This window comes from Oryzias melastigma, linkage group LG5 (assembly GCF_002922805.2).
Source record: "Oryzias melastigma strain HK-1 linkage group LG5, ASM292280v2, whole genome shotgun sequence".
Taxonomy (NCBI): domain Eukaryota; kingdom Metazoa; phylum Chordata; class Actinopteri; order Beloniformes; family Adrianichthyidae; genus Oryzias; species Oryzias melastigma.
In genome coordinates, this window is record NC_050516.1 from 23,253,364 (window position 1) to 23,266,273 (window position 12,910).

The 12,910-nt window shown below is 38.7% G+C and overlaps 1 protein-coding gene across 4 annotated transcripts in view; it reads right to left on the minus strand.

The window, feature by feature from the left end:
* Nucleotides 1-4,227: 4,227 nt before the first annotated feature.
* The window catches only part of kif21b (kinesin family member 21B), an 89,725-nt gene continuing 81,042 nt past the window's right edge, over nt 4,228-12,910 (minus strand). For 2 of the 4 annotated variants that reach the window (XM_024262067.2, XM_024262068.2), the window contains 3 exons: nt 8,405-8,604; nt 8,100-8,237; nt 4,228-6,057 (listed from right to left, as the gene is read on the minus strand). In XM_024262067.2, the coding sequence (XP_024117835.1) occupies nt 8,138-8,237; nt 8,405-8,604 (300 nt within the window). In that variant the 3' untranslated portion in view covers nt 4,228-6,057; nt 8,100-8,137. The remainder of the gene's footprint in view (nt 6,058-8,099; nt 8,238-8,404; nt 8,605-12,910) is intronic. The other 2 variants (XM_024262071.2, XM_024262069.2) reach the window with 1 other exon arrangement.

Below are 12,910 nucleotides of genomic sequence, written 5' to 3' on the forward strand. Positions count from 1 at the left end.
TTGTGCTGTAAATGCATTACAAATCTACCAAATTACTCACGTCTGACCTGACTTCAGTTTGTGTGAGTTAATTTAAGTAAATTATATATATATTCTATTCTATTTAATTTAATTATTTCTCAGAAACAGTGCACATTAAAAGCATTGTATGCAATGACCCAGAATTAGCCCAGCTGCTATTTTTCATCTATTGTCCCTGGACAGATGTGAAAATTTTCAAGCTAAAAAGCTAAAAACAATCAATAAAAATGTTTAAAATATCAATGTCAATAAAAAGGATATACAATAAAAATACAACCATTAGACAATCACTTAAAATACAATTTGTTAAAAAAAATTATACATTGCAAAACATTAAAACAATTAAAGCCGCAAGTTGGATGGTTGGATGGCCCGAAGTCGCTACCCGCCCTCTCCCTCGCCGCCCGCTCATACGCACCAACGCCGCGCTCGCTGCCTGCCCCTATGCACCATCGCCGCCCTTGACGCCGACCTTTGACCCAAACTCACTTGCTTAGCACTCACGATGGATTTTTAAAGATGTACATATAAAAGCTGGTTTGTTCCAAGTTAAGCTAAAGGTTGGCGTTTTTTCTTTTTTCTCCAGGACTAACAGTGGTGAAAAAACAAAGAAAAAGAAAAAATGCTAAGAAAACCCAGATGTATCTATTATTTGTATATATAATGATAGCTAAAACAACTTCTATCAATAAAATCTAGCTCTTTACACATATGCAGAAGCTCGTTTAATCTCCTGCCATATTGAGCTTGCTGAGAATTGTCTTTTGAACAGAGAATTCTTTTTCTTTGTGATAAAAATTGACATAATTATCATCAGTTTCCATGACGATTTATCTTAGATGATCAGCTCTTGAAAGTAAAGATAAAATAGGAAAATCATTACAGAGAAGATGTCGGTTTAACACTGAAAAACACCAAAATGTTCCTTTAAAAAACAAAAAAATCCTGTTGAAGGAGAAAACTTCACTTTAGACAAAGAAATCACAGCAGGAGACAAAAGGTTCTTGTGTTTTGGACTCATTTATTTTGAGGGAAGAACTGATCTTTTATTAAATATCTTTTTACAATATTTACATCTAAAACATTACATGGCTTAGGTTCATGCACAATGTCTTATCTTAAAAAAAATCTGTACACACATTTACACTCAGGAGGGAGTAGTCTGCGCAATAAAAGGCACAAATGACCTTTGACCCTGCATTTGTGACCCAAGAGAAGAGTTTTCACAGACACCGTCACAGGTTGAGGTAACAGCACATCACACACCTGGACTGAATCCACCGGAGCAGCTACAGAGGAGGCGTGAGGTTAAGTGGGACGGATGTTTACTGTCAGAGCAGCGGCCTCTGCATCACAAGCCCTCAGGATTGTGTCTAAATGCAATAGCGTCCCATCAGCAGCCTGAGGCCAGCTCTTTTTCTGCCTTTAATGATGAAGCGAGCGATCGTGGAGCGGCGAGGACGCTCCTCTGATATGGATTCAGGATCTTTGGTGGATGATTATTAATGTCCTGAACACACATTCAGTTTGTTAAGGCAGTCGGGCTCGTTAGCGCTGAGACGGCTGATATTCTCCTGGTGGATGAAGCACTAAAGCTGGTCGTGCACAATCTGATGGGCAGCTGGACTCCTAATGTTCTGTGGAAATGGTGAAAACTTTGGACCTGTTCTAACAATTATTTGAAACGGATCCTTTCAGTCATTTTATATCCACCGGTAATTGGTTAGAACAATGAAACTTTTTTCTTTTTTCTTCTTAAAGAAAAGATATTTTGTAAAGAGAAAAACTGGCAGACTCAGCTGTTTCCTCATTAACTGCATTAGATTTGTGATAGCATGAAGCTAACCTGACAGCTCCAATGTGTAAATGGACTAAACATATGTGTTTTTCACAAATAGAACCCCAAAAAACTCTATTTTTTGTGAATCAATGCAGAGAAAAACATGTTTAGAAATGTTAATTACTATGACAAACGATGTTCATTTGTCTGCTTTGCTGTGAGCTCTGGTGACTATTCCTATTTTTCCTCTGTAAAAAAAACAGCTAAATTTCCATAATTACACAAAAGAAAAACACCTTCAGGAGGAATAAGGGGTTTCTACTATTCCTTTGCTCATATTTTATCCTGTATTTAAGTAATTTGCATTATGAGAAAACATTACCGTTCTGCCAGAACTCGCTTGATTGGACTTATGTAAGACGCAGCTTCACATTCAACCACACAGTTTATTTAGAGCAAGACTGTCCTGAAGTAAAAAGCCTTTGCAGACCGGTGGACGGTCGGGTCATGAGGAGGATCTCTCTGGAGTATCTACAACAGGTTGCATGCAGCTCTGTCCAGGTGAACATTCCCAGTTTCTATATAAAAACACACTTTTTTTTTCTTCCTTCTTCTAAACTATGATCTACATGAAGTGTCAGTGGAAATATTCACGTTACAGACTTCTATCCCTACTGAGGAGCTACAACAGATCACAAGGTCAGTCATTTCAGCCTTTTTCTCCTTTTTCTGTAAACTAACTAAGACATGGCTTGATTCGTATTCGTAAAACAGCAGCATGGAGGAGCGTCACAAAAAAGGTTTGCTTTTCAAAGTGCGTGGAAATGGAAGCAGAGTCAGCCGCTAACCTCGACTGCATCTCTTCAGCCAGAACTAGAAAAACGCGTGAGAAGTATTTACAAAGTATTCTGTGCGGGAGCGATGCCGACACAGGCGGGAGGAAGTACACGACCCAGCAGCTTTTGTCAGACGCTCAAGTCTTTTCTGGGTGTGAAGAACACTTTTTGAGTATTTTAGCAACAGATTTTGGCAAACGGATTTGTCCAAGGACCTGTTGGCAGAGGGAGCGTGGAAGTGCCTAAAGCTACAGAACTACTAAATCATCTCTAACCAGGAAATCTAAGAAAAAACAGAGATGAAGCTTGTCAATGTAATGTTAGCATGAGGAAAACCAGTAAGCTGCTGAGCAGGGACAGTTTGGCTAATTGGCACCCATAAATTCAGTGAAAGGCCTGGTGGAGTCGAGCATACATCACCATCTAGATCAGGGTGTCAAACTCAATCGCAGAGGGGGCCCAAATCCAAAACACACCTTAGGTCATGGACCGAACAGGATAAACATTTATTGAACACGCTAAAACTACATTTTTAGGACTTTAAAAACTTAACTTTTTAACATAAATATTACCTAGATATATAGCATAACATGAGAAAATGCTAGTGGGAATGATGTAAGCTGAATTTGGCCACTGGAGATGCTAGCTGAAATCACTGAAGCTAATAGCTGAAAATGCTGAAGCTGATAGCCAGCTAAAATATGAACTAAATGGCAAATTAGCTAGCATGTAGCTGAAAATATAGATAAACTTCAAAATAGTAAGTAAATAGTAGCCTAATGCCAAAATAGCAAAAAAAAAACTTTGAAAAACCATAAATTAGCCAAAACAGCTAGCATGTAGCTGAAATATTAGCTAAACTTAAAAACAGCAACAAAAAAAACTTTAAAAAACCTAAATAGCTAGCATGTACCTGAAAAAAATGCTAAACTTCAAATACCCTAAAAAGTTGGAAAGAAATTAACCAAAACAGCTAGCATGTAGCTGAAATATTAGCTAAAATACAAAATAGCCTAAAAGATCTTAGTAAATGCCAAAAAAGTTAAAAAGCTAACAGAATTATTCATAAATATGAATAATAAAAATGCAGGAATATTATTCCAGAATAAATCAGAATAAATCAACTTAAACCTTAAATCATTTTCAATATTTTACTCTCCATAAAAATATATTTTGTCAAAATTAAACAAGTTAGAAATGAGCACAAGATAAAATCTGGCCATTAATGACTATAAAATAAAATGATCTGGAGGGCCGGATAGAATTACCCGGAGGGCCGGATCTGGCCCCCGGGCCATGACTTTGACACCTGATCTAGAAGGTGACCACACTTTTCCTCTAAAACACTCCAGCTTTAGAGGCAAACTGCTACAAACAAACAACACAATATATATATTTTTAACAGGTTGCTATGGTCAAAACCAGTGCATTCTTCCAAGAGTTGCAAGGCTTTTCAGCTTTGGCCAGATTAAGAAAACATCTTCAGACGTGGACACTAAGCACAGTACAGGAACAGGAAGTAATGGGATTACAAAAAGTATGGTACCATTTTTGTGTTCAAATGTAAAAAAATAATGTTGAAAAAAAGGATTACACTTAAGCAAGGCCTTTAATTTGGTTAATTCAGAAAGCTAAATTCACAAGTTCTGACTGAATGTGACCAAAAAAAAATCATCCTTCATCCATTACCTGAGTTTCTCATTTAAAAAATACATTACTACAAAAAGTGTCATCAGATTAACCCTATATTCACATATTCAGTAACCTTTGACCTCCCAGCACAACACTAAACACCCAAATTGCTTCACGCATGTTAACAGCAGCATGAATTTATCAGAGCATAGTTTAAAGAAAGCTTTTGAATTTTTTTTTTTTAAATGCTGTTTTATGATCCACTTGATTCAACTACATACTGATCATCTCTGGGTCTTTTATGAGGAAAAAAGTGCACGAAATTAGCGAAAGGATTCCTTTTCTTTTACTTTCCACCAGAAGAAGTGATGAATAAATGAAGTGTGAACATCGGGGTTTTAATCAAGCGCAACAACGAGGAGCTTAAAAATACAGCTCTTCGTTTCAGAGCATTAGATTAAAAAAAGAAAAGAAAAGCCAGTGTTCATGAAGTGAAGCCGTTTCAGAGCCTTCATGAGTCAGACCACAAAAGGATAATTGAAGTGACTTTTAGGACTTGCTGTAGCCTGTAGGTGTGTGTGTGAATTTGTTTTATTTAAGAAACAGAAAATCAACACAGTTAGGCATGCCAAGACCTATCAGGCCAGATGGATAAGCGAAACATCCAATCGTGTGTTTGTGGCATGTGCACACGTTACACACACGGATAAACAGATTTGCACATCCGTACGCGGGGACTGGAAGTTTTTATTGCTGCCTGTAGATGTGGGTGGAAGAAAATTGGAATTTTTAATGAAGAAAAGAAGTCTTCTCTGTGATGACCTACTTTCACCCGAGTGATCCGACTATGAAGCAGCTCGCTAACCAAAACAATTTTTTAAAGAGGTGCAGAACCTCAGTCTGACCTCTAACCCCACGTATCAGAGTAAAAGTGAACGCTGCTGAGGCTCTTCTTACATTTCCCTGAAGTATGAATGTCAGAAGTGAGCCGTGAGCTGCGGGGTGAGGCGATAACGAAGTGGCACTTTAGCCACAACGCTAACCTCCTCCTTACAGCGCGTGCCGTTAGTGTCGCGTAGTTTAGAGAGCAGGTGACTTGATACTGTGAGCATAGAAGGATGTTTGTAGGGTTAGCGTCAAGATGGCGATCAGTCATCAAAACCGGGATGAAGAGCCTGGCATTAAATAGCAACGTCAAAGCATAAAGCACCGAGAGACCCGTAAAAATGTGCCCTCCAACCTCTCAGTCAAACTAAGTGAGGTAGAGAAAACAATAAATTAACAAAAAAAACGGCATAATAACAAAAGCTCCATGAGTGATGGACTTTAAAACACAACATGACAGTGCAGCTGCAGAACAGCCACAAGGCTTGTAAAACAGGAAGTCCAACAGATTCATCTCTCACTGTCCTAAACCTCAGTGAAAGAACAGAAGGACACTTTTATTTAATACCAGGCTGTGGGGGGGTTTCATGTGAGGGAGTTTGGCCTGGAGGACGCACCGACACACTGATGCAGTTCTGAGTAGCACCACACCTCAATGGCACTTTCAAAAACTGGCAGTACAAAAAGTCTGAAAGTTTTGTTTTTCTTCAAGAAAGTCACAGATGAGTATGTATATTCAAAGCCCCCATTGCTGTGGAAAACTTCAGAGTGACACGTCGTTGCTTAAAGTGAGCGGGTCACGGATCTGAGGAGGACGCTGCAGCGAGATGGCTGATCCACAGTCACTTTGTGTCTCACCTCTTCCTCCACACCTTTGACAGCCAGATCTTCACCGTCTTGTCGCTGGAGAGGAAAAAAGACGGGATGTTAACAAAGAAAGAAAGAAGGGAGTGAGTGAGTTCACTTAATATATCACACAGAGTACAAAAACACTGGGTAAAGCCACAAAACTGCAATATGTGAACAAAATATGATTTGTAAATAAATAAATACAGCCACAACATTGGATAGCCTGCAGGTTGTACCCACCCTTCGTCCTCTACACACCATGGCTGCCCTCACTTTCTACCTTTGACCCCACCTCACTTGCTAAGCAGCTACTACGCATCTTTGACTCCTCCCCCTTCTTTTTCTGTAAGGCTGGTCGAACAAATTGATGCAAAATCTGCTTTTTTCAAAATGGCGCCTTTTCTATTGGTTTTATCCCCATAGCAACCATTTTGTGTTTTGGTTGCCTAGGGATACCGAACAGATTGACGTGAGTTTCAAAAAAATCGGCTAAAGAAAACTTTTAGATTTCCTTAGCAACGGAGCGTAATTGTTAACCACGCCCACATTCCAAATATGTTCATGTTCTATGTTATATTAAATTCAAGGTGGCGGCCTCTTCCCAAGGTCAAAGGTCAATGAAACCTCTGTTATGGTCACAGACTTAAACTGGCGGCATGTGTGGGAAGCTTTTTCATGATTTTCACGTTTTCACACAAAATGGGAACACAACACAAAAGTGTTGTGTTCCCATTTCACATATCACATAGTTGGCCACAAAATGGCCGCCAAGCTTTAGATCTTGTGACCATCCATCAATAATTTCAAAGTTCCTAAACTCAGTTTATTTATAAGCATGTTGCCACAGGGCTTCCTCACGGTTTGAACATTTCAGTTCTGGACGAATGTTTAAACGGGTTCTTCTCCACGTGGAGGAGCAGCTGCTCTGAGGAGAAACTCGGTTTTATCTCAGGTAAGGCTAGAGAGCAGATCAGCCGGTAAATTGAGAGCTTCGCCTTCAGATTGAGCTTTTTCTTCACCATAATAGAGCACTAAAAGCTCAGCCCAGTAGAAGCTGCCCTGATCCAACAGAAGGTCTTCCACCTGGCTGTGCTGAGAAGTTGTGTCCCTACGCTGGAGCAGAAGTTAAGTCAAAAATGCTGCTTATGAAAATGATGAGATGTGAAATGGACTCGTATCCCTCTGAAAAGAGCTTTTTAACTGTGGACTTCAGAGAGCTCACATAAGTAGACAGTTCAAACCAAACTAATCGCATCTTTACCTGCAAGATGTCAACAACTCATAGATCAAACTTATTTTTCACAATTTTTTTTCTTTTTTTGGTATAAAAAAGCTTTTTGACTGATTTTACTGTAAAAAATGTAAAAAAAAATGTATAAACCAACAAAGGATTTTTGGAACCCAAACTGGAAAAAATGAACTGATTTTATATGAATAATATGAGCCATGTCCTAAAACAAGCAGTCTAACTCTGGGTTCACAGTGGACGCAGAAGCAGCCAAATGCTGCATATTGTCATAAAATGTAGCTCGTAAAACATTAATCGTTAATATTTACAAAACAGCACTAATTCAAAAAACAAACGATCTAAATGTAGTTTTGTGTGATTTTATATTGTGATTATTTGCAGATAATTATTTAGTAAAATTTTTAACGAATTTAACTGCTTGTTTCACTAATATAAACCATTTTATAATTGAGGCCACAAACATTTAGTTTCCAAACCTAAATATAAAGCGACAGCCTGAAGCCAGATTCTGTTTGGAAAGCCCCAAACTTTAGTGCTGTTTCCTTCTCTGAAGCAGACAAAAATGTGGTTTGGACAAATGAGCACAAGATTGTTATTTAGAGCAGAACAACAAAGTTAGAGAAAAAGCTGTTAGCCTTTATGGAGTCAGTGATGAGAGAATTAAAGCCAGATAAGATGAAAAAAAAGCAGCATAATCTGATTCCAGCGCTAAAGCATCGCCAGTGGGGGTAGAGAAAATATATTTTCAGAAGAAAAAAGAGAAAGTAACAGAAAGCATCTGTCTAAGTAAGTCATTTTACAAGTCTGAATAACGCAGGGATGAGGGGAAACGTGGTGAAGACAGTACCAGAGGAGAGGAGGGGGCGGTGAGCAGAGAATAGGCAATCATGGGAGGCTGGTGGCTCGGCCCTTGATGGCCAAGACCCGGCGAGGAAGACATGGGGTCAAGCCTGGCACATAGCTCCAAAGCTTCACCCTGCAGTCACTGGGGTCAGCGGGACAGGGCGGCGGGGGGCGGAGAAGGAATAGAAAGGTAGGGGGGGAGAGTTTGAGAGCCCAATCAACAGGAAAAATGTGATCATAGAAATGAAACAGGGGAAAAAAGTTGGTAGAAGAGAAAGGGTTTTAGTGGGAGGATTCATTTGAACTTACCTGGAAGCGGTGAAGATCTGTCTGGAGTTGGTGCATATGGCATTGATGGGGCTGTCGTGACCTCTGACCTCTCCGATAGGTGTGAAGTTGTCCACGTTCCAGACTTTCAGCATGCCGCCGCGGCAGGCGCTCAGCAGCATGGGCCGTCCGGGCACGTACGCCAGCGCGCACACCCAGTCCTTGTGGGCGTTTGGGATTTGCTGCGAAGTCGAGGCAGAGATGCATTTAGAATCAAATCACACAAACCCGTGCACAAAACAAGAATCCGCCGCCACCGCCGCCACGTGCGTCTCCTGGGTTCTTGAAACAGCGGCCGACAAAAACTCACATGTTTCAGTGTTTTATTTTGGGCGGATGTAAATTACCATCAGTGTGCCAGCGGAGTCCTTGAATGAATGTAGTGCACTACAGCGTTGCCTGGCAACATAAAAGTACAAGCGCGGCTGAGACGTGCTTGGAGACTGTTTTTAGGTTCAACGCTGTAGTTATTCTTGGACTGTGTGTCTGTGCACTATGTACTTCACAATGAATTCAAACGGAACCATGAACTGTAAAGTCCTGCTGGTTATCACTCACAAATGGTTTCAAATTGAGCTGTTTTAGTCCAATTTTATATTTTAAATGACATTTTTCATTTAGCAATACATTTTTATTATTCCTTTGAGTAAAACTACATTCCAATAGATGCCCAAAGGTGATTACTTTATTCTTCTGGTAGAAACACACCAGACAAATACTACCTAACAATTAAAGTAGTGAGAAACATTGATTTCAATATTTAAATCCTAATATTTGAATCCGGAGCAAATATACAGAGACCAATTCAAATTTTAATGTGGAGCTTCATCAAACTTTTATGACTCCTCCTGCTTTGGCTTTAATGTTGTTCTGTTATTCCATTTATCTCAGCCAACAGAGGAACCGTCTCTTTGACTGAGCTGTGGCACATGTGTACTGAAAAAAAATATATTTTATTGTTTTACATCCACTTTAATTCCTATGGGAGTTTGTTCGCTGCAATCATATGCATCTTTAGGATTTATGTTACTTCTTTTTAGTGTAAATTGATTTTTTTCCTGATAATTTGATGTAAAGACAATGTTATTCAGAAAAAAAACGTAGAATATTTTCCAGTTTATTTAAATAACTTAGGTTTTCACCTGAAATGAGGTTGAGTTACCATTACTTTGAAAGGGTATCAATTCCTCCAAACTAAACATCCTGTTTAGGATTTCACAGCATAAATGTAATTCATTTGATTTTGTGGAAATACTGTTAATGTTTACTTTACCAGTTTAAGGGGAAATTTGTTTAAAGACCCGCTTCAGTCATTTTTTTTATATATTGTAAAAGCATTTTCAATCATCATTATACTGTTTTTAACCAAAAATGTTGCTTTCTATAAGGAAGAGTTAATTAGAAATTAACCTCTGAGTGCCCCACTAGCTTACAGCCCCTCACACTCTTATATTACCGCTGCAACAAAAATTACAGGCGATATTAGAGCTATTTAGCTGTGCGGCTTGGACCCAGATGAGGAAAACAAAGACGTTCATGGATCTAGTCGTGAATGAGTGGATGCAACACAAATAGGATTTTTTTTAAATGTCTGTTTGAATAAAGAAATACTCAGAAATGCAGCTTATTTTTAATTTTCTGTAAATGCAGCTTCAGAAATTGTGAACCTGTTGGATTTACTTGGTTTTATGCATAAACTGGACACGCTCAATAAAAGCATGAAAACATAAATTGGTGTGATTTAGGTTGAGATTAAAAGAAAAACACATCAAGTGTCCACTTTGTTGAGGTACTCCCAAGGGGTTCACATTCTTTCTCTTGTAAATGTATGTCTTCTATCATCAGAAAAATGCAACATAAACATGTTAAAAACACTGAAAAACGCAATGTTCATCTTTAATTGTTGCATAAATCACAGAACGCGAGAAAAAGGTGTAAAGAGTCATCATTCCTGTACTTATCCATCTTCTTAAACCATCTTCATGGCTTTATCTTTTCAACAATATGTTGTTTTCTTTTTCTTCCGTTCTGCTGACTCTTAATTATTCAAAGTCCTGTGTGTCCTTGTTGTTTCAAGATGTAAAGTCTCTTAAAAATGTAAACAAAAGTAATCAGGAGAGATGCAAAATAAAAGATGAAACCTATCAGCGTACATATTGAGCTACAGTATGTCAATCATTTAAATTATTAGTGTGCAGCTAATTAAGAAAAGAGCAACAATATGTCAAAGTCTGCTCAGAAAAACAGATGTTTTGTAAAAAGGAAGCGATGCTCGCCGTCAAAATAAAAGAATTTCCATGTGTGAAATGAAACCAAAACAAAAGGATAAATATTTATTTAAAGCAGAATGTGTAGATAGAGGACCACCGGAGGTCTTTACTGGGTGATGTTAGCATTCATCGGGGGATCTACAGTGGTGGAGCAAACATGAAAAAGCCACCGCTCCTCAAAACACAGCAAACACGTTTTCTAAAGGTCAGTTGAAAAAGAGAAAGGACAGCCAGCAAATGCCTTTTCACATCAAACTAGAAAATTTTTTTTTTTTTGCTTAAAAAGGAAGTCTTTCTTAAGGGAAAGGAACATGATAAATAAAATAAATAACACAAAGTAAAATGTCAGGACATTTGTCCACCTGCTTCATCTTAATCCTAAGGTTGGTCTGACAAATGAGGACAAATCCTTGACTTACTAGAGCGTTCAAAGACAAATATGAGTTTGAATTATTGTTTAAATTCCTATTGAAATCTTGAACATATTTCTGCATCAAAGGCAATTCAAGGTGTGCAATTTTCAAATAAAACTCTGAGAAGATGTTTGACAAACTGCATCTGATCAAAAAGTTAAAAGGAAATTCAAATTATTTTTCAACAAAATAAAACAGAACTCAAAAAAAGTTTTACGAAAAATATCAACACTAACTTGTTAAATGAGAAGACTTGAAACAAGAATAAGATTTTTGCCAAACAGTGATGCAACAATGAGATGATATTTTAGAGTAAATTCACTTTATATTGCTGCCATTCGTAAAGACATGAACATTCATAACTGATAAATGACTCAAAGTGTCGACTTTGAACAATGATAAAATGATAAAAAGACAAGTCCAAGAGCCCAAAGTCTGCTTAATTGCTTAAAAGTTGAATGGTTTCTTTAGCTGAAAGTCTACTCTAGTTCTATTGTTTTGTAGAGCTGAAAGTTTTTAGCTGAAAAAAGGGGCTTTTGTAGATTCCATAAGCCATTTTCAATGGAGTTAAAAAGTGGTAGTTGGTTGAATAGTTTAAAAGAGTTATGAAGTTGAAACTTTCAAGCAGCCGTCTCCTAAAAGAGCCGAATATTCACACCATCAATGATTTCAATAAAATTAGAGCAAACAAATTTGGACAAAAGAATTGCCGTTAGCAAAGATGTGGAAAGGATACAGTAAATTTAGTCAACACTGTATTCTAACAGTCAAAGACCAGAACTAAGAAACTACTCTCAACAGGTGAAGAACGCCATTCGCGCGGCGGAGGCGGCCAGTTTCAATGTTGAGTTAATGGTGATCAGAAGTCCCGCGATGCGATTTGAGCAACGGCTCAGCGTTGAGGTCTGGCAGCAGCTCGATTTGAGCGAAGAGGCGCAGACAAAATTTAAATATCTGAAGTTTGACAGGTCGCCGCATCGCATCTGCCAATCAGGATCTCAGCTTTGGGCACGTGACGTTTTCAGTGACTCAATCAGCGGGTAGAATACTAAACCAAAGCGAGCTTTTTTTGTTTTTTTTCTAGAACTTCCATCTTTTTCTTTAACCCACTGAAGCCGCAGGTTTGCAGAGCTCATCCGGCTACTTTGGGGCGAAGGCGGGATACACTCTGGACAGATCGGCGGCTTTCACTCGCGCGATATGCCGGCAGACGACAGCTGCTGCAGGGTGTGGAGGCTGCCGGCTCAGGACTCATCGACACATTTTAAAAAAAGGAAAAAAAGAAAAGCAAAAAGGTCTCCTAATTTTATTTATTCCCCCTCATGGTTAATACAAGACAGGGAGTTTTCAAGCTCAGCCACAGAGACACAGAAACACAGTGGAAGCGGCTGTCACACAGACACAGCCCTCTGTACCAGGAAAATCTTGTAGTAATAACCATATAAACCCAAACATGGAGACATGATTACTGATGTTCTTGTAGAACTCTTCACAAAAAATGAACCTGATTTCTCAACATTCTAAGAGAGATATCCACAGACACTGTTCCTTATAGCGGTAATCCTAAAAACATTAGCTGGTAGCTCCTCCCACATGCGGCCGCGGCGTCAAGCTCAGGAACACATATTTTTTTACAAAAGCAAATTTGGCTCATGAATCGCGTTCAGTATGAATGCACAATGCACCCTCACAGTCCAGATGGGCATTCGTAAGGAACTACTGTTGAAAATATGTCCTAAAAATCGCACCGATATTTTTACATTTTGGCTAAATATTGCATAATAATAATTACAATTTCACACACA